General features: G+C 44.4%; 1 protein-coding gene across 1 annotated transcript in view; it reads left to right on the plus strand.

Moving 5' to 3' along the window:
- Positions 1–24,857, plus strand: part of LOC124257477 (tyrosine decarboxylase-like) — a gene marked incomplete at its 3' end in the record, with an annotated part of 63,665 nt that extends 38,808 nt beyond the window's left edge. Inside the window, exons 9-11 of the mRNA XM_046691545.1 lie at positions 4,619–4,709; positions 22,020–22,118; positions 24,756–24,857. Coding sequence (XP_046547501.1) covers positions 4,619–4,709; positions 22,020–22,118; positions 24,756–24,857 — 292 coding nt within the window. The remainder of the gene's footprint in view (positions 1–4,618; positions 4,710–22,019; positions 22,119–24,755) is intronic.
- Positions 24,858–27,966: the final 3,109 nt, after the last annotated feature.

Raw genomic sequence — 27,966 nt, forward strand, 5'->3', positions numbered from 1 at the left:
TGTCTCCGCCAAAGTTTCTGTACCAGGTGTTTATGAACCGCTCACCTTTGTCAACTAATTAGATCATAAAGTGAGAAGAGAGATGAATGTCTTAAGCACCATCTTCGGGAATTTGAAGACCACTGTAAACGGGAAAGGAGGCGAAGGATATGGGAAGAGGTAGTGGCAGATCTTTAGGACTGTCAGTGACGTCCAATTCACTTTTCCACGGAAGACCAGAAATGCCGGGAGCTGCCACTTGAGTTGTGATTAAGACATTTGTGAAGGGTCTCCAGTGTAACAAAACATCTTTGTTTGCACGTGTACACATGGCTGGCCTCGTACTGTGGCTGATACAATTAAGATTTCTAACCAGCCCTAGGCCATTTTACAGATACTTAATTTTCGTTTTGCTCAAACAAAACATGTAGCGGAATATCTGATGCTAAAAACGACCTAGTACTGTATTTAGACAGAGGTATTTTTTAAAAGTAGCTCGAAGTACCTAAGAATGTATTTTATTTCCACCGTCAAGACGGTTGAGATCTTGCACACATAGGTGTATCTTCTGAAGTATCTGAGGTCTTCGCTGATGAAAACAAAAGTTCGTTCAGAAGTGAAAACATGACAGGATCATGTATTCAGAATTGGTTGTTTGAAGTTTCACTCTGGTTTTTGGTAGATTACAAACGTTATTAGCTAGAAGGCAAACATGCTAAAACAATGGAAAACAATATAATTATTTTCGTGGTACAAATCGTGAAGCGAATATTGTTATATGGTGTATTTGGATATTGAGATTAAAGGCCATATGCAAAAACATTTCAGTGTGTATTTAATTAACATGTGGCACTTGTGACATAGAATATATCTATTGCAGTGACACAAATACGAAATTATTTTGAGAAAGAAATAAATTCATCTATTACTTAACAGTTACATTACGTCAACAGTTGAGTGAAAGATACTATTACTTGAATGGATGTAAGCAAGGCTCTCCAAGAGGAGATGATAGTCAGTTTTTTGCAATTAACATACTTGACGAGTCTATTCCTCGTCGTTTCTATCGTCCGGTTTAGCTCTTAAAAGAGTTTGTTTATAGTAAAGCGCCACGATTCTCTGTGTTTCAACAGTAAAGTTATTTTCTGTGTCAGATGGTGAAAATATGAATACAGTCAGGCCGCGTTAATCCGAACACTTCCGTGTTTCATCAAAAACGTTCGGATAGTGAAACATACGGACTATCATGTACCATCATGTACACCACTACAGTACAGTTACCTCCCTTTGACATACCGAGACAAAAACATAAGAACCTATATATGTATATGTATCAAATGACTTTATTACAGTTTGTATACATAACAACTTGGATATTATTTAATAAAACAATCAATCAATAAATGCATACAATAATGTCTGGATACAGTATAAGAATCAAACCTCGCACGTACGTACGTACATGTAGGCGAATAATTCAAGTATCAAAACTGGTGTCACACCAGGCAAGTGACTCTAGACTCTATAATTTAGATCACGTGTTTAAGAAAATATACATTGCATTTGAGCAGAGACTATTATCTAGATATCATCTAGATAACTGTGGAAATAATGATACTGGGTTGATAATAAAGTACCGAAAATTCTGTATCACATTCTGGATTTCCAAAAGGCAAATGATTTGAACAGGAGAGAAAACAGGACCAAAATTCCATCAAACAATATAAATTGTGTAAAACCATTTGTATAGGCCATTGTTACTGATGGAAAAACACAATGGGATATAAAGTGAACGGTTTTGGAGACAGTAGTTGCAACTAACCGTGGGTAGATGATTATAATTATAGTGTACATGACAAAATAAGGTCGCCTCTTTAGTGTTTTATTACATCTGATTGCTTGATAAAATGTAATAAAAATGCCCAAATCTATATCGGCGCAGGGCCGATTACTTGTTTTACTGAAGTCTTGCCGGTCAACTCAGCTTCAGGTATATTCTCAAGGGCAGGTGCTCACGCCAGAACCTATTTCTATCAGAAGAGGAATATATCAAGGAGATTCATGCAGCTTTGGTTGTACAATCTGACTGTCGCTAAATATGCTACGCCGTTTGCTTAACAAATAGGAAGGCTATCGCCCTGCACCTCCTCAGCACAATCGTCAACGCCTCTTACTCACCCCCATTACATGGATGACTTTAACATATTGCCAAGGGAGAATCCACACTGTAAAATAGATTCTCCTTGTCGAGTCCTTTTCCAGTGGCATTGCCATGTCCTTCGGGTTTGACAAATACGTCCATCGTTGACCAGTTTTGGAGGATGTGTTATTGACCATCTCGTTTAAGGTCAGATCTATACTTACTCAGGAATGTAGTCTGTGCAGGATGCCCTTATAAAAGATAAAATCAGGGCAGAATACAAAAGTGGACTTAAAAATATGGAACTTAGAGACGAATGTACTCAAAGAAGCTAACGGAATGTGTTTTCGTGTGGAAAAAGATTTGACGAAACGATACAGATCATGATACCGTTGGACTGACATCACTGTTTTTGCTAACAACCAAACTCACTTTAGTAAACTTGTCACTGACGCCATTCACATTCAATTTAAAAAAACAAACTACTATCAACCGAATGCAAAAGATATTTCAACCCATCAGCTAAATGTGCATTTCTCAAAAATCCCAATCCCAGAAATATTTCAGGAAGTGGTAACTGGGTTAGTGTTGGGAAGCTATTGAAACGGCAAACGCTGGACAAAGGGAGGTAACTCTATACCGAAGGCACTAAAATATTTTAAGGCGCTTTAATATAATATAATGCTTTGTCATACGGCCTTGTGGAGAGTCATTTGTCTAAGTTCAGATGGAAAAATCAGTGGAAGGGCATTGCATATTTGATTGTTATTGAACGATATCGGATCGTCGATATACATGGCTAAATGGGCTTGTTTGGATTTTGGCAACCCAAACAGAAATTCTAATTCATATGCATATAGAATCAGAACTGCAAAGAGGGGAGCACACTTGGTGCCCATGGGGAGGTATACTTCTTATATAATATGTTTGACCCCCATGTTGTACAAAGATGTTATCAATGATGAAGCCCTGCATTTCACATATTGTTCAGATGGCATTTACTTTTGATTTGACAAATTGTCTCTGAAAATAGAAATTCGATCTACAAATAACACATCACGCACTCACTTAAACCACTCTGACAGACAGGTTCCTCTTCTCTTTTAGAAAGCTATACATTATATGGTGACACGAAGCAGATTTGATAAACCGATGCATTATTAGTACCTCTCTAGCTATATACATCAGAAGTGTGGGTTATACAATATGTACATGACTAAGACTGTCCATACTGTATTTCTAATAGGAATATCTCAACCCCACCATCCCCATACACACGGAGAAAGGGGAAGATAACATGTATCATATCAGGTCCACTATAGTATCTAACTGATATGTTTAGAACATAACAGTTGTCCCTTTGCTATAAATGATCCACTCTAGTGGCTATTACATGGAGGAAGAGCCTTTGATCCTGTCATCAATTACGAATTATTGCTGCTTAAAACCTCCAACTCAATCCCCACTCCACACACCCCTCCCTCCTGACCCTCCTCACACACACACACACACACACACACACACACACACACACACACACACACACACACACACACACACACACACACACAATCACCACTTCATAACTTATCAACGGTCAAATTCTATGTGAATGCATGGTCATTGGAAAGCATGATATACTATAACTTCAGCAAGTTGTCATAATTGTGGCTGATCAACATTATCGTATTTTACGTGCTTGCCAGTTGATGTGGCCTTGACATTTGGCTCTTGGCTCTATTTCACCAAATAGGAAACCTTCGGAAGTTTACACGAGGGGTGGTCTTATTCAACCTGATGCCACACGTCTAGACCCAGCAGCACATTTCGGGAGAATGTACAAGACTTCATGAACCCCGCTCCCCTAAACTGACATAATAGGCTTCTAGTGAAAGTTGTCAGTGTTGATAAGGACTTCTCAAAACAAGCAAAACGAGAAAATATCAGCATCCATGTAGTCGTGCCCCTAAAACAAACAGCTGCATTATCTGACGATATTTTCACACATGAAGCACCCATCTCATGTACTCATGTGTCACTGTTGTAGTCGTGCCCCTAGAACAAACAGCTGCCTTATTTGACGATATTCTCACATATGAAGCACCCATCCCATGTACCCATGTGTCACTGTTGTAGTTTGGTATCATGTTTTATGTACCGATATGTTGGTTTTGATAAAGCGTGGTCTTAGTCCATGTTTGGATATTTAGATATTTAGTTAGTACATTTCACATATCCTGAATGTGTCAATATACTTCAACGGTTTTCATATTGATGTGAATAGCACACAGTGCGTCATTATAATAATTATTGTTTCTCATTATGTCATTCGTCTCAGTTGTGTCATTTGTTGTACTTGGTAATGCATAACTGTTGCTTGTATTCCAATGAATGTGTATTATGTACAATGAATTAAAATCTTGAGGTCTGGTGAAGAGACGTGAACTATTTCATACTGAGGTTGTGGATGTAATGTATGTTTGGTTCAACCATCCACAGGGTGAAGGACAACGAGGCACTCACAACTGCTCTGACTGTGGACCCCCTTTACCTGCAACATAAACATGGTGACAAGGCAATCGATTTCAGGGTTTGTATTCACTTCTTTTCATTTTAATTCCTTTCTCTGTTGCTTGCTAAATGTCTCTATTCTAGCTATAAGGAAAAGCAAGTGATGAATATTAAGTGATAGCATTATAACGACGCAAGTAGTATATACAATGGGGGTTTTGGACCAAGTCCAACAAAAGCCTCTGCAAAGCCTTATTTCCCAAATAAGGCTTTTGTTCAGGCCCTTAGATCTCGCCCCATTACCCCTACTATAAAAAAGTTTGAGACGCTAGCAGGATACGAACTCGACATGTATACCTCACAGCCGCCCCACTCAACCGACTGAGCTACCAGGGACATGGCTGAAGTGTGTCGGTTTAACGGGTCTATCCTGAGATAGCGAACTAGCACTTTCCTGATCATGTGACATGTCGTGTTGACAGGATACTATATTGGGATTACTTGGTAAGTGTTAAATATTTTGCTTTGGGGGTAACATTGTGCAGTACGGTATGACTAATAATTCCTGTCTAACAAACCCTCTCCCTGGCCCATCTCTCAAGTAGTACAAGTTCGGCTCGTCGGCTTTCATGTCCACTTTATCTATGTTGTAAGTTTTGACTGACCATATAGGATCGGTGGCTCGCTTACGGCTATCACCCTCGTGTTCCCCCGGCTGGTATAGATACCTCACTAGGGCCCTATCTGGTATCTGTTTCTCTTTCCCACGCAATGGAGCAGCCGACTCTGCCTCTATTGATTTTAGTTTGATAGCGTCTGCCGGTTTCTTGCCGGTGAGACGGGTGGCTTCATGGTTGATTGCCGACACCACCTTAGGTAACCTCGCGACCCATTCAGTCGATCGCTTCCCCGGGTTGACCATCTCCCTCGCATACTGATGCCCGAATAAGCGCTCAGCCAAAGTCCTATTGAATCTCTCAACTATGGCTTGGCTGCGATGGGCTCCTGCCGTGCCACGCCTGACCTTTGTATCGTGTTTGTCTAACAGGTGTGACACGACACCCATGAACTCCCGCCCGGGGTCAACTTGCAGCTCTGTTGGCCACGTCAGCGGACTGCGCTTGTATATGCGTTCGAATCCTCTGGCTACCTGGGCTGAATCTTTCGCGGTCAAGGGTTCGGCTTCCTTGTAGCGACTGGCTACGTCCATTACGGTTAAGGCATACTTGTACCTCTTGTCGTGGGGTAGGAATAGAAGGTCAGCCTGGTGAACGCTACTGGGTATGTTAATACCGAATTTCCTTCTAGGCACATAGCGTGGTGCCGGTAAATAGATCTGCCACAGGGCTTGTTTTTCAAGCCACACTTTGGCCTCTTCCGGGGGTACTCGCGCCATTTTAGCCAGCTTATGTACAGCGCTAGCTCCTTTCCAGTACCCACGTGGGCTGTAGTAAATAGCCTCAAACTTTCTCTGGTTCCGTGACATGTCGTATATATATCTATGTTCTTGGTTCAATTTTCTCATGCCCGTACGCGTACGTGTTTATCCCATCAACAGCTATCCAACGTTTAGTGTCCATCGGCGACAGGGATGTCTTGTTTATAGTCAGTCCGTATATCCTATGCCCATCACTTCTAAGTGTGTTCATTTTATGTCTAAAGGTACGGGTCTTGAACAGGGCTTCCTTGAATCTGGCGTGTTTGATGTGTTGTTTCACCACGTACTTCTTAACACCCTTCGCCTTACGGATCTCACCATTGTCGGCCTTCAGGATGGAGTACATCTTAGGCCTCAAACCTATGTACTCGGCTATGGGCGTGCCAGCACACTCATCCTTCATCTTAACTAGGACCTTTTTTATTTACCATGCTGTGTATGGCATGGCCCTTGGGGTAGTCGCTGGTGTCATACAAATCGAGGCGTTTTTTCATGTCCTCGTACACGTCCTCGGTTCGAATCTCCATCAACAGGGAATCCGTGTCAGTGTACAGCACTTCACACATGTCGTCGTACTGGTTCTTCAGCTCGTTGTAGTAAAAGTCGTACATCAGGTGTTTGGATAAATCGAGGATGCTCATCCCCACGTAAACAGGCCGGTTGAATTTTATATGGCTTTTCTTCATGTGTAGGGCAACTAGGTCATCGGTGAATATTTTGCTACGGTTGAATGCCGGGCTGGCTATCAGTCTCCTGAGCTTGTCTTCCTCATTCGACCGAACCAGCTTCACGGTCACGCGTTTCCTAAGGTTCTCCATAGTCTTACCAAACACCGAGTTGTTCATGAGCTTGTAGAGATTTTTCTCAAAGTCACTGGTGGCCAGCTTTCGGAGGTCTGTGTTCATTCTGATGTAAGGCTCCATCCAGGGGCTCTGGTTGAACACGAGCACCCTGTGTATTTTGGTCAGCCTCATACCCAACGACATATACAGCTGTAGGTTGCGATAGTGAACGATGTACTTGGTCTTATTCATTAAGTTGGGCACGAATTTTTCAACGTCTGCCACCCGCCCACCTAACAAGTTATGTTGGTACTCAGACATCCAGTCTGGGTTAACCCTCATACGTTCGGGGGCCAGGGGGTAGCTGTTGTGTGATGTGTGTAATACCTTGGGGTATTCTAAGTCAACCTCGAGGATATAACCTTTGTTCGAATCTGATGCGATGCTCATAACATCGACCTCGTGCAATTCCCATTCGAATCCCCCGGTGTGTAGATACTGGCTCATGGTCCAACCGTACAGGTTGTTGGCATCGAGGTAGAGAATATGATTGGTTGGCTTGCTCGGGTCGTAGCCCTTCACGTATTGATTATTTGCTTTCGCGTATCGTTTGGTTGCATTGGAAATCCCACCTCGCAAGCCTTTCTCAATGAATAGGTGCATGTCGTAATCGGTGAGCAATTCCAACTTAACTTCGGTCTTTTTCAGCAAGGCATCCCACGACAGACCTGGGCTGGTGTAGTACCATGCGGGGTTGAGTTTATACTGCTTGAAACACGTCCGCCTAAACGTCTCAAACACGTCGGCTAACAGCAGTACATCTGTCCTCAAGTACAGGTCGTGATAGTCACCCAGATTCTTACAACCCAGTTTATTCCATACGTTAATAGCGTGTGAGTAATCGTCTTGGGATATTGCCAAGTCTGTAAGATTGCTGTAAAATTCTCTGATGGGGGGTAGTCTGGTCTCGGCGAACTTGGCCCAACTATCCATGTACTCATAGGGGTACACACCCTTCCTCATCAGCAGGGGTCTAGTCTCGGCGTCGGTGTATCGATCGGTGATAAGGAAGGTATCGTTGGCCTTGACCTGACTGTCGAGTGACGACAGTAGGAACTGAACCGAGTCAATGAACCTAAGGCCGTTTAAGCTGAAGGAGATGTATCTCTCCATGTTGTTGGGGATGCACGTTATATTGCCATCGATTTTCGCGATGGCCTGCATGATTAAGTGAGAGTCGTACCCACTCAAGTTGTGAAAGACCACGGGGATGTTTATTATCTTGGGGTTGATTCTAAGCTTGAGGTTGCACCTGTGAGCGGCGCCTCTATACTTGCCGGTTACGTGGCAGTGATCTCTCACCGAATCGCCATTCAGTGGTGAGTCACACACGTGACAATTAGTGCTACAGGCGTGAGCTAGCCGGTCGGCTTTGGTCATACGCATGGGAGCGACTGTATACAGTGCATTCCTAATAATTTTTTCTACCTCCTGCAAACACTTTAGAAACCTTTCAGCCGCGTGTCGGGGCCCCTATACACCACCGGAGCTTTCGTTTTCCCATCACATCGGACGACCACGTATCCAAACCCACAGGCTTCATGCTCTTGTGTTTTCTGTGTGAAGCTATCACCTGTAGGGATACCCCCAGCAGCCTCAACAGGTTTGACCAAGGCTTCAAAGTCGGCGTATATGATATAAGGCACAGACATTTGGTTCTTGTGGTTGCCGAATTTTAGGATATTGTCACCTTCCTTAGGCATGTCAACTCGTATGGCTGTCTGCCCCACACCTTGGCAATCCTCCCGGTGGGATTCTAATAAATCAGCTCGTGTGAATCCATGTAGGCACCGTTCGCAGAAGTGGCTCTTTTCTCTGTGTGCCGATTAGTCATACAACAGCCTGCTAAAGTGTTTTATCCACGCGTAGTGGTACTTGTCACCTCGCTGGATCATGAATATATTAATAACGCGGCGAGGGGGGGTTCCCCCCCTGTCCCCCCAACGGACTGACTCTGTGCACTATTGTTGTGTTAGAAGGTAACACAACAATAGTGCACAGAGTCAGTCCTTTAGAAACCCAAAGACATTTATAGCTATATTATTCTGTTTTTCTATTTTAGTGATCTTAGTGATCTGAGATATGGGGGTGGGTTCATCTATACCATCCCAGTTGAGCCCATCGTCTTGGGGATAGCTAGAAAGCCTGTCTGAATGAGTGTCAGCTGGAAACAAGGCTGACCTGATAGCTACCCTCAGGCAATCGTCTCCTCTATTCTTGACGTTGACCATGGCATGCTTTTTCCTATAGTAGGGGGGGCAAGTCTAGGTATGACCCGCCTCTGAACGGCACATAGTTAGCTATGTCTAGATAGACATTATCGATTTTATCTACAGCCCACCCGGACCCCAAGTGTGTGTAGCGTTCTAGGTATTCTCGTATCTGCTGAAAACTAGTATCGATTGATGCGTTTATGGTCTCTGTATGCGTGACGATTTCTTGTTTACCTCTCGGAAGTAAGGCTGAACGTACTCAGTGACCCCAGTGGGGGTTCCCCCCACACCCACTTGCTTATCGAGTGACATTTTCACTGTGATCTGAAATTTGATACCTCCCAGATCGTTTAGTTCCTGGTTGACTTTATCAGCTATCAGAGGCTTGATATCTGTGATATCTATATTCCTATCAACATGCATGCGCCAGCCTCTCAAATAATTGCCTACAGCGCGCTCAGTGCGCATGAACTGTAGGTCAATAGCTCTATTCTGCCGTAATAGCTCTACAAGCTGTGGTTTCCTCATACGGGAATATCTGCCTAAACCCAAATTGTGTGCCTGAACTTTTAGTTGTTTTACAGTGGGAGGTTTTGCTACGGGGTCATGTGATAACAATGCGACTAACCCGGCTCTCCCCAGGTTGGAATAACCCATGAGCCCAAGCTGTTTTGCTTGGACTTTTAATTGTTTTACCGTAGGAGGGACTTGCAGGCCTAGTAGCCGCAACAAGGCTGGCTTGGTCATTCGAGAATAACCGATCACCCCTCTCTGTCTCACGATCTGCTTGAGCTCACGGATAGTAGTCATAGTTGCATACACACTTAAGAATATTAATCTCTAATTGGACCACCGTAAAGGTAAAAAATAGTGAGGCACCTCTATACTTAGTTGGGTGTTTCAATCCAGTACTTACACTGTTGGATATAGTATTCTTTGAAGTTGTACAGGTATTCCTGTATACTTGTAAAACAATTTATTTGGTATTGAGTCGTGATGTCCCGCCCACATGTGAAGGGGTGAGTATACTTAACACCCTCCTTAATCCATGCCACTTCCAATATGACCTGAAATCTGAAGCGTCCCCATAAGTTCAGTTCATCTTTGAGTATGTTTTTGACCAGAGATTCGATCTCAATTTCCTCAAACATAGTTATACCTAGGTGTTTACAGTCTCTAATTGGGGACTTATCCTGAGAAGTCGCCTACGTTCTTTTATGTAGGCCTTTTTATTCTCGTAGATGAGGTGATGTCTGACTACGTTCACCCCGTGAGCTTTACATAGGCAGTAGTTCCCTTTAACCCCTATACCACACACAGAACACGTGTAGTTAGGGCTTCCCATGTGGAAACAACAGTACCCCTCAGTCCTGCATTTCCTACCACAGGCTTCTTTCTTCCCCATAAGTATGTATTTGCATATGTACGGAGCAGGTCTCATCTTTAGCATACTTATACGAGTATTTAGTCTAATTGTTTTGCAACCAACGCAGTCGCTGCTATACCCAGCGCGATGAAGACCAGTTCACGGTCCATTTGCCCCTTGGATGGTGTGTAGTACTGAGCGAGTGTGGGCTTATGTAGGGGTTCCAGCTGTTTACCTGTTAGTAGGTAGTATTCTCTCGCTGCGTCGTCGACATCGTGGAATGTTTTAACGGCATGGCTCTCACGCCTGAGTTGTTCGTTAATGTAATCGATCCTCTGGAGACGTTTTTTAGCGTACTCGGTCTGTGCAGTCTGTAATTTCTCAATAGCGAGGTCATGCCGCTTTCTCTCTGCGTGTATTTCAGCCGCGTGTGACTCTCGTAGTTTCGAGAAGAGGAAATTACTCCCAGAAAATGCTAGGGCATTTACTAACGCCCCACCGACCATCATGGCAATCGTAGCCATCCTATATTTACTTCATAATATTTTCAGGTAGTATCCCTTGTTTTACTAGGATGTCCTTTGTGGCCATCGCCATACCAAGGTTCATTATGAGCATACCCATATCCTGCAGGTTGAAATCTAGCTTGATAGTTGGTTGTTTAAGCACCATTTTGGTCAACCGAGCGTATCCTACGGCTAGACTGGCGACCACTGTGGCGTGGTATGCGTTGTTGACGAACGTTTTCCCCTCAGACATTATGTATATGATATAAAATATTAAATTATAACATGATTTGTGGGTTGACCTCTAATTGCGGGGGCTCCCCGGAATCCCTGTGTCGTGTATATAACCATGAGATAGTCACGGCAGCAGTTACACCTACAACTAACAATAGTCGAGTCGGGTGAGTCACCGTGATAATTTTATGTTGGTTACACCACCTTTTTTTACCGGCAGCTACTCTCTTAGGATTCTTCTGCCTGGTGACTGTGGGTGGGTTCACCTCGGGAGGGTTCACCTCCATTTGTGGGGTCTCCTCTGAAGGGGTCTGGGGTTCCCCCAGGTGTGGTGTCTCCTCCTGTGCAGCATCCATCTATACTATTATTATTATTTTTCCTCTCAAATTGACAATGCTTTGCCGTGATAATCGCCGCTGTCACGGGGCTAACAACATACCATATTTGTGGTACAGCTCGCAGCTGATAGAGCTCAAGGCGTGTTCGATAAAAGGGTCTTTCTCAAGGTCCTCCCACAGGTAAAGTCGGCGCTCCGGGGGGATGGGAAGGAAGTATGACGCAATACCAGTGTATATCTGGGTCATAGCCGATCCTATAGTCTTTGTCATTTCTGCCCTGAGTCTAGACTCGTATCTAGCGTGCAGCTTATCGATTTCTTCGGCTGACATTTTGTGAATTTTATCGGGAGTGTATTCCCCAAAGTAATGTTTGGCTTTGCCACCAACAGCCAACGCCACCAGTCTCTCTCGCTTGTCGTCACTCACCTGTGGTGATTGTGGCACCAACAGTTGTTCGAGCAGTTCATCACACTCCATCTTATAATGTAACAAGCAAGTTTTAGTTTTAACTATATAATATACGGTATAGACGAAACACAGAGAAATGAAGGTTAAGTTGCACACGACGAACACTTACAAAACAACCATAACTATAACAATAACTGATAAGTGCTAAACGCTAAGAGCTAATCTTTGCTAATCTTTGCTAAGCATTGCTAAGCATTTGCTAAGCATTTGCTAAGCTTTGCTAAGCATTGCTAAGCTAAAACACCCTATAGGCCACTGGTTGGTCGGTCTTGAGCACAAGCTTAGCATGTTTAGTTTCAGCGAGCTGTTTCTTCACCCGTTCCCGTTCTAATTTACTCATCACATCGTTCTCTCTCAAACACTCCTCGAACGAATCCCTGTCCTTGCAGTGGAATAAGGCCACCCATCGTGTCTGCTCCCTGAGGTCTTTCAACACCGAGTTGAACTTCTGCGTTAGCACCCAGACGCTGTGATTTGCGTGCCGGCCAGAGAAGGCCAGGTACGATAGCATATCTCTCTTTTTTGTTATCTCGCGATTAGCGCTGCAGTCGTCCAGTATGAACAGCGTCGACTCCCCTTTAAATTTCCCGTGAAGAGCTTTCAACCAGTCCTGCAGACGTGTTCCCGGGTCGACTCTGTGTACGTCCGGGTCCGTCATCACCCAAGGTCTTTCCGTGTACGTTTTATTCATGCTCAGAGTAGGGCACATGATAACGATGTTGTCGAACACATCCTTGTAGTAACCCTCCAACATATCCAGCACGAAAACGGTGCAGTTTCCGTGGATATGTCCAACCACAGTGCGTACTTGGTGGTCAGGTACTCACCGATCTTCACAGAGGATAGGTCCAGGTCTTTGGTTATGTATGGGTGTTGTTTGATGGCCGGTAGCTTATTTATCTCATCCCACTGCTGGTATGCCCTCATACCATGACTGAACAGCTGGTGGCGCAGTGTGGGTCGCGTGGGCAAATCAATAGATGCCTTGCCGCCATCAGTAGATGGCTTGCACGAATCTCCCATTGTCTATATTAAGTTGCGCGTCCATAATCACGTACAGATATAATTTCAACTTGCCAGCGGGTTGGTAATCTGGATTGTTACTTCCACCTTTTCAATCTCTTGGTGGTCAGGGTACTCACCGATCTTGAATAGGTCCAGGTCTTTGGTTATGTATGGGTGTTGTTCGGTAGCTTATTTATCTCATCCCACTGCTGGTATGCCCTCATACCATGACTGAACAGCTGGTTGGGCACGCCCTCGATGGCTCGGGTTGAAAAACTTCTCGCTGTCCCTCCGGAACGGCTCGTAATACTCCACGGGGACGACCAGGATGCCTTTCATCGATCGCGCCGGCACGTTCAGGTTGATATTCCACACAGTGTCGCTCTTATCTCGCACGACTGATCTATGCCTCAGTATGCGATCGTACAGGATGGCCACCTTCCCCGAGTACTGGCTTCGAACCTGCCTGGCCAGCTCCGGGCTAGTGACCATGTCGAACTCCAGAGAGATGTTGTCTATGGTGTAACTGGCCTCATCACCGCTCGGCGTACGCACTACTTTGCTGTAGTCGTTAAACGTAAGCTCGTATTCCAGCCTATCCCCAAGCGCGGCCTGGTAAAACGGCGCGTGTTCCGTGAGCAACTCGAAGTCGAGCGGCACGCAGAACCTGTTCCCGTACGCTTGGGCGATGGCCTTTTCACCGTCCGTGATCTTGTCTAACTGGTCTTGCGTGAAGCCATACCCTATGCGCAACCAAGTCGATTTGCTGATACCTTGGTACACGTCATTGACGCGTTCTCCCTCAGTTTTCCAGAGGTCCCCGTAGCAGTGAAACACGTCGCTGTCATCGATGCTCAGCACCTCGTTACCGCTGATCTTGATGGTGGTTTTCTTGATGATGGCTCGACCTACGTTCCGCACTAGCTCGCGTTTGTCGTTGGTGGAGGCCAACGTGAGGTTGAACGCCAGTCGAACCGTGCCTGGTACAATGAGGTCATTCTCGCCAAGGTTTGGGAATCTAACCAGCAGCGTTTGGTTTTGGTCTATCTTGCTGGGATTGTTGGTGATGGTCACCGACTGGCGCACGGCTCTGACGCCTAGAGGCTCTCTTGATCTTCTGAAAGGATCTAGTTTTCTACCATACATTGTTATATAAATGAAATATATAAGTTTTAATACTAAATAATGGCTGAATACATACCTATGGATGATATGTGGGATGATAGTGCCCAGGCGTTCGAGGATGACACCACATTCACGAACAACCCCTTAAGTGCTGAACTTGTACAGCCTGCTGTCAACGATTATTAAGACGCAGTTGAAAATAGAGACAACATAAAGCCGTTGGGAAGGGACTATGCCAAGTTTACCGTCGATAAGAAGGGCACGCTGCGATTGAAGGCTCACCCAGGGGTCGATATCATGAAAAAAGACGGGAAGCCATATGCTTTGTCAACACTCACCAGTCGCCCTGGTGGGGGTCAACTGATCCGTGATGAACTAGGCTTCATAGATTATGGCTGCGCGCGGCCTATGCTTCCCCCGAAGGTCGTCCAAGATCTGCAAGCAGCCAGGCCCAAAGGTGATGAAGGTGATATACCCTAACGTGCTAAAGAAACGTCGGACAGTATCGAAAAAATATTGGCTACGTACCATGACAACCCCTTGCCGGGGCTCGAATTTCCCCTGAGGGAACTGTACGGTCTAGACGAAGCCTTGAAACATGTACGCGGAGAACTAGTGAACAACATGGGGAAACTGAATGAAATCGACAAGCACATCACTCTCGAGAAAATAAAACTCGCCGAATCGGACGGTGATATGAAGCGGCGTATTGAGGAGAGAATAAAAAAACTTGGAAGACGAGAGACGGACTCGGTTGGAATCCGCTTCCTCTAACCGGGAAGCCCTCCGATCACAGATCAGTAGAGTACGGGAAACCATCGATCGAGTCCTAAATGAAGACACCACATTAGCTGACAGGATTCGGATCCTCTTCCGAGAGCAAGGCATCACCATCGCAAGCATTCTGACTGCATTGGGCTGCATCATATCAACCCTGGTGGTGTCATTGACAGGGGGTACCCCCACGCCTGCCGGCACACCACCAAGTGGTGGGGGCGTCAAATCCTGGATAAAAAAACGCCTGAAATCCCTAGGGGAGGCCCTGGCTAAACTGGCTGGTAAGGCTGCCGAAGCCCTACCCGGCATCCTGGGTAGCATCGTCTCGTGGTTGCTGAGCGCTCTGGCTAAAACTGCCACGTGGCTTAGCCAAAACCTGTGGGCACCCATCGTCGCCATGGTGGGTCTGGTGTACGTAGCGGCTAAGGAATTTTTAACCAAATAAGTCCCAAAGCTACCCCACCAACCACCAGGGCTGTTTTACTATCGATGTGCTGCTGATTGGATTGTGGGGTCACCCCCACAGGGGGTGTGTGTTGAACCCTAGGCTCCGGGGGTGGCGCCACTATACCCGTTTCACCGGTCGTAGGTGGTGGGACGTGGGGGACGTTGACATCAAAATTGACTCCCAACTTTTGGTCCGCCGTGGCTATGACTATTTCGTTGTCGTAACCCACCACTTTTTTTACTCTCAGTTGCATATCGCTCGGAGCCATGTACAGTCCCACGTCAAACACGTAGTCGACTTTCGACCGGGCGTATTCCAACACGTCTTGGTAGCGTTTGATGGCACTCGGGAGATCAACTGGAGAATTGATAGCATCCTCAACGTTAACAACGAACTGTTTCTGAGCGTCGTAAGCAGTCCCCTTACCGAGGATGTTGGAACGCGTTTGCATCTGCGCACCCAACAGCGCCCACACGTACGTTCGAATCGAGTCGTTCAATCTGGTGACACCGGCACGAGTAAACCCTTTCGACGTGTCCAGCATGAACATTTTCCAACCGTCTGCGGTTGACTGCTCAACTTTCTGGACGGTGAAAGCAACACCACCTTTAAAGTTCATACGGTCATCCCTCCATTCATTACTCGACAAAGCAAAGTCCTGGCGTAGTACACCTCGTTTCAGTAAATCATCACTGACTTCTTTCACGGGTCGCCCCCCCTTATATGGAATACCCAACCCATGGTTCGGCCCAGGCAAATGCCAATCCGTCTTCGGGTTTAGTTCGAATTCGTTGCAAATACGTTCGTAGGCCCGTCTATCGTACTGGTTGTTTACTGCGTTCCACGCCTTGTCCTGTGGGAGCGGGGCGCTGATCTCTTTAAGGATACACCTGACCTGGTAGTACACGTGGAACATGAACACAGACTGACTCAGCGGTCCACGCCAAGTGTCGGTCAATGCCACACCACACCTGTTGTAGCGCACCACACAGGGAAGTTGAGTTGATTCTGCCAGAACTGCATCGGGTTGTTGAACCAAACGTGGACTGCCTTGACGTTAGTCACCGAAAGCTTATACAGGCTGAACACATCTAAAATCTGGGAGTCGAAATGCATTCCATCAGCGGCCACGATCTTCATGGGTGAGAAATCTACGTCCAGTTTAGGGTAAAACACTCCAGGGGAGTAAGACACTCCTTGGGAGTACATTTTAAAACTATTATATAATGAGCATATATACTCTAACATGTACATAACACTTCCAGGAATAACGAGCGGTGAGGCCGTTCAGCTGACGCACACGATCGATAATACGTCGGGTCAACTCGAAGTCGCACTCTGCGATATCACCTACCTACCGCAATGGACTAACATCAACGCCAGCAATAATAAGCTGTTCGTCAGTGGAGCTCGCAGTCAGATAACTGACGGCTACTACAGCGTGTGCTCGCTAAGCGGCGAGGTCTTCAAGCCCCTGGGAGCCGAACTCAAGATGAACGACTGAAACGGCACAGTGGTGTTAATCAACAACGGAAGAAACTCCTTGAGGCTCAGCCGGCCATTGGCGAGGACACTCGGTATGCCGCCTGACGAGATAAAACCAACAACAACCGTCACAGGCATGAAGTTACCCGACCAAGTACCGTACCGAGAGCTGTACATTCATCTCGGCCAGGTGAGCACAACGTACAACATTCAAGGGGGTCACCCTTCCACTATACTGAGAGCAGTGCCGGTGAAAACGGAGAAATACAACGACGGTAGAACTGAGTCGTTTTCACGGCGGCAGTATAAGAGGTTGACTCAGGGCAACATACATGAGCTGATAATATCGGTGTTAGATATAAATCATAATCCCGTCAATATAGGATACCTCAGCATAACGCTGCACATAAAATGACCAGCGCACAAGGACCCGGGTTGAAAAAATGCATCAATGTGGGGATCTCCGACCTCGGGGACACACACGGATTCGACGCTCCCGGAGTAGATGGTAAATTGTACGCCTTGCAACTGACAAACAACATTTACAAACGCGTTGAAGTCCCCTCCGGTTGAGCCCTAGGTGATATAGTAGATGCCTCAAGATCGGTCGTCAACACTAAGTACACCCTAGTCAATACCGGTGATGATAAATGGATAATATACCCATCGTTCGGGGGCAAACTGTTCGACTTAGACGATGTTGAGAGCACTACCGTCTCCCGAAACAACCCATATACGCTCGTCTTCACTGAAGATGACAAGTGGGTGTTGTTAACCGATAAAGGCGACTGGTTTCTCAATATTAGGCTCGGCTCCCCCTACGTGTTCACGGATAACAAAGACAACTACCTAAACATCATCAGCCCAGTCGCCAGTATGGCAGCCCACATGCTATCGAGTAAACTGGGAATGCAAAACGTGGTATTGCAGTTGGTGTCTGAATTCGAAGGCGTGGTCACCATCCTGGAGAGTCTACCGGTGAACTCAACACTGATCATCAAAGTCTACCTAGGGGAACCATAGCGGGGTGATGTCGAGATCGTGAAGGGGATCAAACTCGGGTGGGCGAAACGACACCAGTATCACGTTTGCACAGTTTACGTGTGGGTGGGTGTCGGCTCCAACACCAGTCTGCAGGGTGTAACCGTGATCGTGGAAAACATGATATCACTAACCAAGATGTTCCTACCTGACAACATACACTTTATGGGGATGAAATTAACCCCTGAACTATTATCAGAAAACCAGTTGGAAACTATATCGTAGTAGTATTATAGCAATGACCAGTCATCGGCCCAACGCTACGCTGAACGACCTAGGGGACACGGAGGGGTTCGATCAGCCTGGTGAGGAAGGTGGCTCATACGTCCTACACTTGAAAGACAACGTGTATAGGCGGGCGGCAATGGCCGATCATCTACCCAAAATCACACTAGGGGGTCTAGGAGACATGGAGGGATTCGATCAGCCTTGCAAGGAAGACACCTCTTACGTCCTACGCTTGAAAGACAACGTGTATAGGCGGTTGGAAATAGCCGATTGGCGCCTGCACGACCACTTTCTAGAACCCAAATGGTTGCTCGGCATAACCCTCACCACACCTTACGTCTCTTTTCGTAATGGTGGACCTATCACTAGGGATATCGCTGAAATTAAGAACAGCGGTATCTTGCTCGGGGGGTTTCAATCCGACGGCCCTCAAAATATGAGAATTTCCCAAACCCCAAATCACCCGCGTTACATGTTGGATACAACGGGGAATGCACGGTTATCATTTAAGATATACTGTGACCTACCACCATTTTCTAGGTTTATGACTCCAGGCTCCACATTAATCATAATACTCTTTTTAAAAACCGTCCATAGGTCCGCATGGTACCTTTTATCTGGGGTGCAAATAACCCCACATGCTGATGCCTATAGAGACCGCCATTGTAGTATCATTATACGGCGGGACTCGGGGCCCGGTGAGGGGTTGCTGCCCCCCTTAATAAGCTCCAGTATATTTAGAAGTTCCCCATCTTTACCTATTGACCTTTCCTCTATTCACCTACCCGAGGACGTAGGCCTTATAAACTTCAAGTACGTTGATCGGCTATTAACTGATACCCAATTAAAAAATATTTTATCAGATATATTATAGGCACACAGAATGGGTCTATACCCAGTCGTAGAGGAAGTAGCGAAGACCCTGGAAACTGTAGACGGGTTCCGTTTGAGACAATTATGTGATGTAAAACGCCAACTAGAACAAGACCGCGACACGCGTAAAGCACTATGTAAGAAGTACCATAGAGCTTTCAATATCGTGGACGGGGTTGATACTGCCCTTATGACAATCAGCATGGGGCTAGGAGCGGCAGGTGTTGGGTTGTTAGCTACCATCGTGGCTACCCCCGTAGTGCTAGGTATTGAAATAACAGCTGGGGTGGCAGGGGTGTTAGGGTTGGCGCTTAAGTTTACATCACGTAGACTGCATCGTATGGCATTGAAACACGACGAGATCAGGGTTCTGGCCGAAGCAAATGAACACTGTAAGTGAGCGTATTTCCACGGCACTCACTGACAAGAAGATCTCAGAGGAGGAATTTCGTTCAATCGTCTCTGAACTCACAAAATATAACAAAATGAAACAAGAGATTCGATCCAAGTCTCGTAAGTCTGCTATCAGCGAGGACGAGAAAAAAAAGTACATAGAACAAGGGGTGAAAAAAGCCCAGCAAGCCTTTATTACAAACACCAAAGAGATTATAGGCGATTCACATTAAACTGTTTCATCAAGGTAAACGTGACATAGCGGCACAATAGTGTCATAGCGGCACGTTAGACGCAGCCCAGCTTTGCATGATGCAATCCCAGGATAGACCCGTTAAACCGACATACTTCAGCCATGTCCCTGGTAGCTCAGTCGGTTAAGTGGGGCGGTTGTGAGGTGTACATGTGGGGTTCGTATCCCGCTGGCGTTTCAAACTTTTTATAAGATCGGGAAAGCAGTAGGGGTAATGGTAGCTGGATCAAGGGTCCGACCAAAGCCTTGTTTGGGAAATAAGGCTTTGCAGAGGTTTTTGTTGGACTTGGTCCCAAACCCCCATTGTATATACTACTACGCACAGTTGTCCAAGTCACATAGTCTGAACATAAGAGTGAGTCAATTAGGCTCCAGATATTTTACACATATATTGTATATATACTCATAGAAACGAATAAGGGAACACATTAAAGTACAAGTGTTCTGTTATCTATTTCCAGAATTTCACTCACAGTGCAAAACATACCTTGTGAAGAAACCTGGAAAAGAATAAAGGAACACATGTACCTTCATGTGTTCCCTTATTCGTTTCCATGAGTATATTTTATAGCTAAAATGGATTGAATTATCATTAAAACGGCCGCATGTTATCAGACATGAGCGGGCCACTGTAACCTGATAATGCCCCCAAATTGCTTGACGACAGACCATTATCATGCTCGTTGTTAGATGACGTAAAGAGCTCAGCTATTGATGTTCAATCATCAAGCTCGTTTGAACTTGGGTTCAATATTGACGATATTTCTGACTCACATTCGTCACATGTCCCTGTGTCATTATGAACTTTCTTGCCGGTGCCAACCGTACCAACTGTACCATAAATTACAGCATGCAGCAATGAAAACATCGACTGGATCTCTATCGTTGTTGAGCATTAAAACAAATGGCGGCTGGTAGTATTGGCAAAGGTCAAGGTCGAATGTCTAATATCTGTTTTGTCCTATGACATTTGCATATTTGTAAAAAGGGTGTCGGTGACCTCCGTCGTTTGTTGTTAGCAGTAAATGCTTCAAAACCTATACCGTTGTTTGTTTTTATTTTATTAAAAATTCTATCCGTTTTAGCTATAATAACAGTAACGCTATTTTTCAGGGCATTGTCATCTGCAGAAGCCCTTGGTCTTTTCTGATCGTGTCGGGCTTCTGCATGTGATAATGGCCTGAAAAATAGCATTACCCTTATAATATTGGGGCCTATTCTTTACCTGGTATCTTCACGCATATCTTCCTTTCATTAACCCATAAGGTGCTAACATAAAGTCGGTATAACCGTAAAGTGACGACTCATAGAGCTCAGGTCACAAATCAGTTGAAGGTAAGCAACGTTGAGCTCGGAGATTTATCATTTGGTCCCTTACTCGGTAGTCATCACCTTAATTTGGCAAGAATGACGTCGCTGAGTTCGGACTGGTATCCTTTATAGAACCGTGTTTCATTTACAGCAATTTTTGTTAGTCTGTATGGCACTGGGTTCTCCTGTAATGAACCGGTTCTAAAGTTCATGTTCAGAAAACAAAGTTTAACTTAACTTATAACGTTACAATGCAGAAAATAAGAAACACATAAATGTAGTTGTTGTTATATATGCATAACACAAGAAGATGAATACAACCCATCCAGGGAAAGGTCATGATTTCAACTGACAGGATCTGTCATGGAATAAGTATGCTCGCTTTCATTCGTTAGATGCGGTTTGAAACACGGGCATGTTTGGTGTGTCTGATTGAACTAGATCGGACTAATACCCATTGAAAAGAGCCTACTCACCGTGCTCAGCTTCGTATGTTGCAGAACAATGTCCGTTCACATGGTGCAAGTGTTGCAGTAGCGTACCACTGCTAAAGTGCCGGTTGTTTCTCCTGATCTTTCCCTCCCGACATGAAATAGAGGGGCGGCTGCGACCACTTGTTCCAAATGCTGCGACAATATAGTTCCCCCAACTTTACGGGTCAGGTTGTCGTTACACTTTTAATGAATGTGGGAGAAACTGCTGTGGTCAAAAGAGTTACATGAAAACAGTTTATTGTACCCAGCACAATGGAAAACTCAAATGGTAAATGGGTTATCGATTATAATCAGATGCCATTCTTCATCCACAGAAAGACATATAGATATAATCATACAATAAAGTCAGTCGGGTGTGATTTCATTCGATACACACTTCTTGCTGTGCTGCCTGAGTTTACAGGGAACTGAAATAGATGTTCCCATTTAGACGAATATGTTCATCATCATCCTGCACAGCTAATTGTTTGATGTTGATGAGACCATTACCAAAAGCATTGTTTATTGACAAAATGGCTGACTTATATTATCATTACTGTTTATGTCCGCAGCACTGGGGCATTCCTTTGAGTCGGCGATTCCGGGCCATAAAACTGTGGTTCGTTATTCGAACCTATGGATTGGAGGGGCTCCAACATCGTATTAGAGAGGTATGTTGACCAGTTTTCCTACAAAATCCCCCAAACGCTGTTTCGTAGGATAATGGGGCCAGTAATTTTCGCGAGGTGTCTACTTCCGGTACTAAGCTGCTTCACGGCTCCCTTTGCGCGCACCAACTTGCAATATGCAAGACGGGGACCAACTTACTTCCGGTACCAGATTGCGGGTGACAAGTGCATTCATCCCCACTCGCCCCTTTCCATAACCTCCAAGAAGACTCGTCCCTGTCTCGATGCTTGTTATGTGCGAAAATACGACAAACCAATTAGAACGCGCGTAATGATTGCGGTGCTTTGATAAAAATAATCCCGAGTTCGTAAATCGTTTATTGCATTATGTCATTGTTTAAAAGTCATGAAAAATATATATCGTCATGTTGAAAGTACAAAGAACGTAGCTCAGAGAATTGTGCTGCCTAATGGGAAGTTTAATAAGTAAAATGCGATTGACGGTGAGAGATTGAAACACACGCACGTGCGTTTGTTTAAAAAACAACTCTGATGGGTCTTATTGGGTGTATTTCTGACCATCTTGCGGGCTTCTCCTAGAGATTGTACGTGCGCTTTCCAACATTTTTAGGAAATATAGTTATAAATCGTTACGAGTTTCCAAACAATAATATTATTATCTATATGTAACTGATCAATTTTAATCTTTAATATTGGGCTTATTTCCTTATTTTAGTCTGACTTTTGGGGGGTCATTCATATATTTTTCAGCGTATTCATTTTAAAATCCACCAGGGGGTAGGCAGTAAGGTGTATGTTCAGTTTGAGAAATACTTTGAAGTCAGTTTTGAGTATCTGCTCTGGGATTTAATGCAGCTGAATTATTTTTTTTTATTTGCATATTTGTGATTCTTAAACCCTATTCAAAATTAAACACTTGGAAATATAAGGTGAACAGCTGGTAATAATTACGTTAGAATGTGTTTTAACACGTTTTCACCCTTCTTTAGTTGTAGGTGTTTAATTCTTCAAAATAAATAAATAAAAATAAAAACGAAAACAAAAACAGCCATACATAAAAGAGAGCTTCGGTGATATTAAGTACCACTGGGATCAAACAGGAATAGACTTATCGATCTTGTTTGAAGTAGTTCTGACGTTGATGCGCCAATCCTTCAAGAGGGGTACAAGTCGTGTTTCGGCTTGTTCCGGAATAACACGAGTTGGCCACGAATATGACAAGCGTTTATTCAAGAACCTGTTGACAGTCGTAATAGTTGGCTAATTTGGGGATGGTTAGATTTGGTTGTTATTCCTGCATTCGAAAAGGTATGAAACGTTGTTTGCCAACGTTAAGGTCTCGCGAAGTGCCGTGACCTACGTATAGGCCCTATATATGGACATATTGATTAAGCATATTATACAACATATGAATATGTATGCCCATTCATATTCATATTCATATCCATAGAAGATATAGTATGTATGACGCTTCCGTATAAGTGACCCATTACCCTTACACCTTCATTCACCCATACACTGTAACTTCACTTTCATCTCGTGACCTGAAACGTCATTTTGGATTTTGTCACAATCAATACGTGCAAAAGGCGTGCTTTTATTTCTTTCAATATGCAAGGGCTGTGACGTTAAAGTGGGTTTAATTTCGCGGTCAAATTTATTGCGCTTGTAGAGCGACACGTCTATGTGTACGTACACGTACATGTGCGTGCGTGTGTGCATGCTCACTCGCATGTTCTTGTGTTTGACTGTACTAGTCCGGACTAATACCCGTTGAAAAGAGCGCTGTAACCTTGCCGCAGTGAGACATGGGCTCCCCAATCAGTACACGCTACACTATCCGTGTGTCTGGCGACAGTCAGGATGTAGACATGTTCAGAGTAATGGGCTCTATATCTAACATGACCGCCAAACCAGCTTTCTAAGAAACATAGATACCAAATCATATTAAGTACAAAGGATGTATGAACTATTGCAAAAGGAATACCTTAGGTAAAACCATATGTCTGAAATTCGATTTTATAGGATATATGGCAGGTTTATCTACATCAAATATACAAATTATTGTGATTTGTATCGATGCCGTTGTTAATGGCAGGTAATAATGATTTCTTAACTCGCTGGATGAAAGTGTCAAGGGCCGGTGATCCGATGCCAGTTGTGATCGATCATAAGCAAACATCAATAACGGCAGCTCATCTTGTTGACGAGGTTTTGTACAAAATACATTAAATGTTACTGGCTTCATCAAACATGACACGGTTTTCGCTAAATGTTAAGTGTTGACCATTTAAACTGTTGCAGAATCTATGTATTGCAGAGTGTTGACCATTTAAACTGTTGCAGAATCTATGTATTGCCGAGTGTTGACCATTTAAACTGTTGCACTTTAACCTCGTTTAAGCAGAATCTATGTATTGCCGACCTGAAAGACCAACTCCAGAGTTATTTATGGCCCTTATGCTGTTATTGTTGTTTCAAACATACTGGCATTTGGGGTTGAACAATTATTCGCAATGAGTGTTTGTGTGTGACAGTCTTTGTTGACATTTGAAACTGTTGACTACGTATCCCGGCGAGTCACAGTTCCGCTTCAGTGTTTTTGTAGTTTGTTAAAATGTGCCATGTGCATATATGTTTCACATGTATCTGTTGCAGCATGTGCGTCTTGCAAAGCTGTTTAAGAAGTTGGTGGAGACTGACGATCGTTTTGAAATCATGGGTGAAGTGACGATGGGTTTAGTTTGCTTTCGGTTACAGGTACTGTGATGCTTGTGTGTTTCTCACTGTAGTTTTCTTCCCAACCACACATCTTACTTAGTGCAGTGAAAAGAAAGATTCAACCAATTTTTTCTATAGCGAGGGACATAGTAAAAGATCCATATTTGCCAGATGCATTCATGTCTTTCAGAGGCATTTAGAAGTTGTACATAGATGTCCAAGATATTTTTACGGATTAAACTTCTTTTTTATTTCCCTCACGACGTTTCGGGACCATTCCAGGTCCCTTCATCAGGTGAAAACAAGAAGTTTTAACCCATACAAATATCTTGGACAGAGATGCATTCAGTTTGAAAATAACTGTATCAGACCGAGTTTATTCTACCGACACAACTTGCTTCAAAGCTTGGTTGGTTTGTTGTTTAACGCCGCACTCAGCAATATTACAGCTATGTGGCGGCGGTCTATAAATAATCTAGCATGAGCATCGATCTACACAACTGGGAAACGATTACGTGTGTCAACCAAATCAGCGAGCCTGACCACCCGATCCTGTTAGTCGCCTCTTACAACGAGCATGCTGAAGGTAAATTCTAACACAGATCTTCACGGGTCTGCTTCTAAAGCATTTTAAGACATAAGACAGACAAGGAAGAACCTGCTTTATACAGGTACAGGTATTTGAGACACTTAGACCATTCACGTGGATCCAAACATCTTGGATCAGCGATGAGTTTAATACTGACGAAACGTTAAGCTTTTAAACTTTTGAGATCATTGTATGTACTTCATGAAATCGTTACCTTACAAGTTCTAAAGGAATACAGAAAATCGACTCAAAATGAGTAGTGTGTCATTATGTAGTTATAAAAATACATATCCAGTCCCGATACTAGTCTACATAACCTGGACAGAGTACATATCCAGTCCCGATACTAGTCTACATAACCTCGACAGAGTACATATCCAGTCCCGATACCTGTCTACATCACCACGACAGAGTACACATCCAGTCCCGATACTAGTCTACATAACCTCGACAGAATACATATCCAGTCCCGATACTAGTCTACATAACCTCGACAGAGTACACATCCAGTCCCGATACTAGTCTACATAACCTCGACAGAGTACATATCTAGTCCCGATACTAGTCTACATAACCTCGACAGAGTACATATCCAGTCCCTATACAAGTCTACATAACCTGGACAGAGCACACATCCAGTCCCGATACTAGTCTACATAACCTGGACAGAGTACATATCTAGTCCCGATACTAGTCTACATAACCATTTACAGAGTACACATCCAGTCCCGATACTAGTCCACATAACCTCGACAGAGTACATATCCAGTCCCGATACCAGTCTACATAACCACGACAGAGTACACATCCAGTCCCGATACTAGTCGACATAACCTCGACAGAGTACATATCCAGTCCCGATACTAGTCTACATAACCTCGACAGAGTACATATCGAGTCACGATACTAGTCTACATAACCTCGACAGAGTACATGTCCAGTCCCGATACTAGTCTACATAACCTCGACAGAGTACATGTCCAGTCCCGATACTAGACTACATAACCTCGACAGAGTACACATCCAGTCCCGATACTAGTCTACATAACCTCGACAGAGTACATATGCAGTCCCGATACTAGTCTACATAACCTGGACAGAGTACATATCCAGTCCCGATACTAGTCTACATAACCTGGACAGAGTACATATCCAGTCCCGATACTAGTCTACATAACCTGGACAGAGTACATATCCAGTCCCGATACTAGTCTACATAACCTCGACAGAGTACATATCAAGTCCCGATACTAGTCTACATAACCTGGACAGAGTACATATCCAGTCCCGATACTAGTCTACATAACCTCGACAGAGTACATATCCAGTCCCGATACTAGTCTACATAACCTCGACAGAGTACATATCCAGTTCCGATACTAGTCTACATAACCTCGACAGAGTACATATCCAGTCCCGATACTAGTCTACATAACCTCGACAGAGTACATATCCAGTCCCGATACTAGTCTACATATCCTGGACAGAGTACATATCCAGTCCCGATACTAGTCTACATAACCTGGACAGAGTACATATCCAGTCCCGATACTAGTCTACATAACCTGGACAGATTACATATCCAGTCCCGATACTAGTCTACATAACCTGGACAGAGTACATATCCAGTCCCGATACTAGTCTACATAACCTGGACAGAGTACACATCCAGTCCCGATACTAGTCTACATAACCTCGACAGAGTACATATCCAGTCCCGATACTAGTCTACATAACCTCGACAGAGTACATATGCAGTCCCGATACTAGTCTACATAACCTGGACAGAGTACATATCCAGTCCCGATACTAGTCTACATAACCTGGACAGAGTACATATCCAGTCCCGATACTAGTCTACATTACCTCGACAGAGTACATATCCAGTCCCGATACTAGTCTACATAACCTCGACAGAGTACATATCCAGTCCCGATACTAGTCTACATAACCTCGACAGAGTACATATCCAGTCCCGATACTAGTCTACATAACCTGGACAGAGTACATATCCAGTCCCGATACTAGTCTACATAACCTGGACAGACTACATATGCAGTCCGGATACTAGTCTATATAACCTGGACTGAGTACACATCCAGTCCCGATACTAGTCTACATAACCTCGACAGAATACATATCCAGTCCCGATACTAGTCTACATAACCTCGACAGAGTACACATCCAGTCCCGATACTAGTCTACATAACCTCGACAGAGTACATATCTAGTCCCGATACTAGTCTACATAACCTCGACAGAGTACATATCCAGTCCCGATACAAGTCTACATAACCTGGACAGAGTACATATCCAGTCCCGATACTAGTCTACATAACCTCGACAGAGTACATATCTAGTCCCGATACTAGTCTACATAACCTCGACAGAGTACATATCCAGTCCCGATACTAGTCTACATAACCTGGAGAAAGCACACATCCAGTCCCGATACTAGTCTACATAACCTAGACAGAGTACATATCTAGTCACGATACTAGTCTACATTACCTCGACAGAGTACATATCTAGTCACGATACTAGTCTACATAACCTCGA

Source organism: Haliotis rubra, unplaced genomic scaffold (genome assembly GCF_003918875.1).
Source record: "Haliotis rubra isolate DU_JTF1 unplaced genomic scaffold, ASM391887v1 Scf661, whole genome shotgun sequence".
Lineage (NCBI taxonomy): Eukaryota > Metazoa > Mollusca > Gastropoda > Lepetellida > Haliotidae > Haliotis > Haliotis rubra.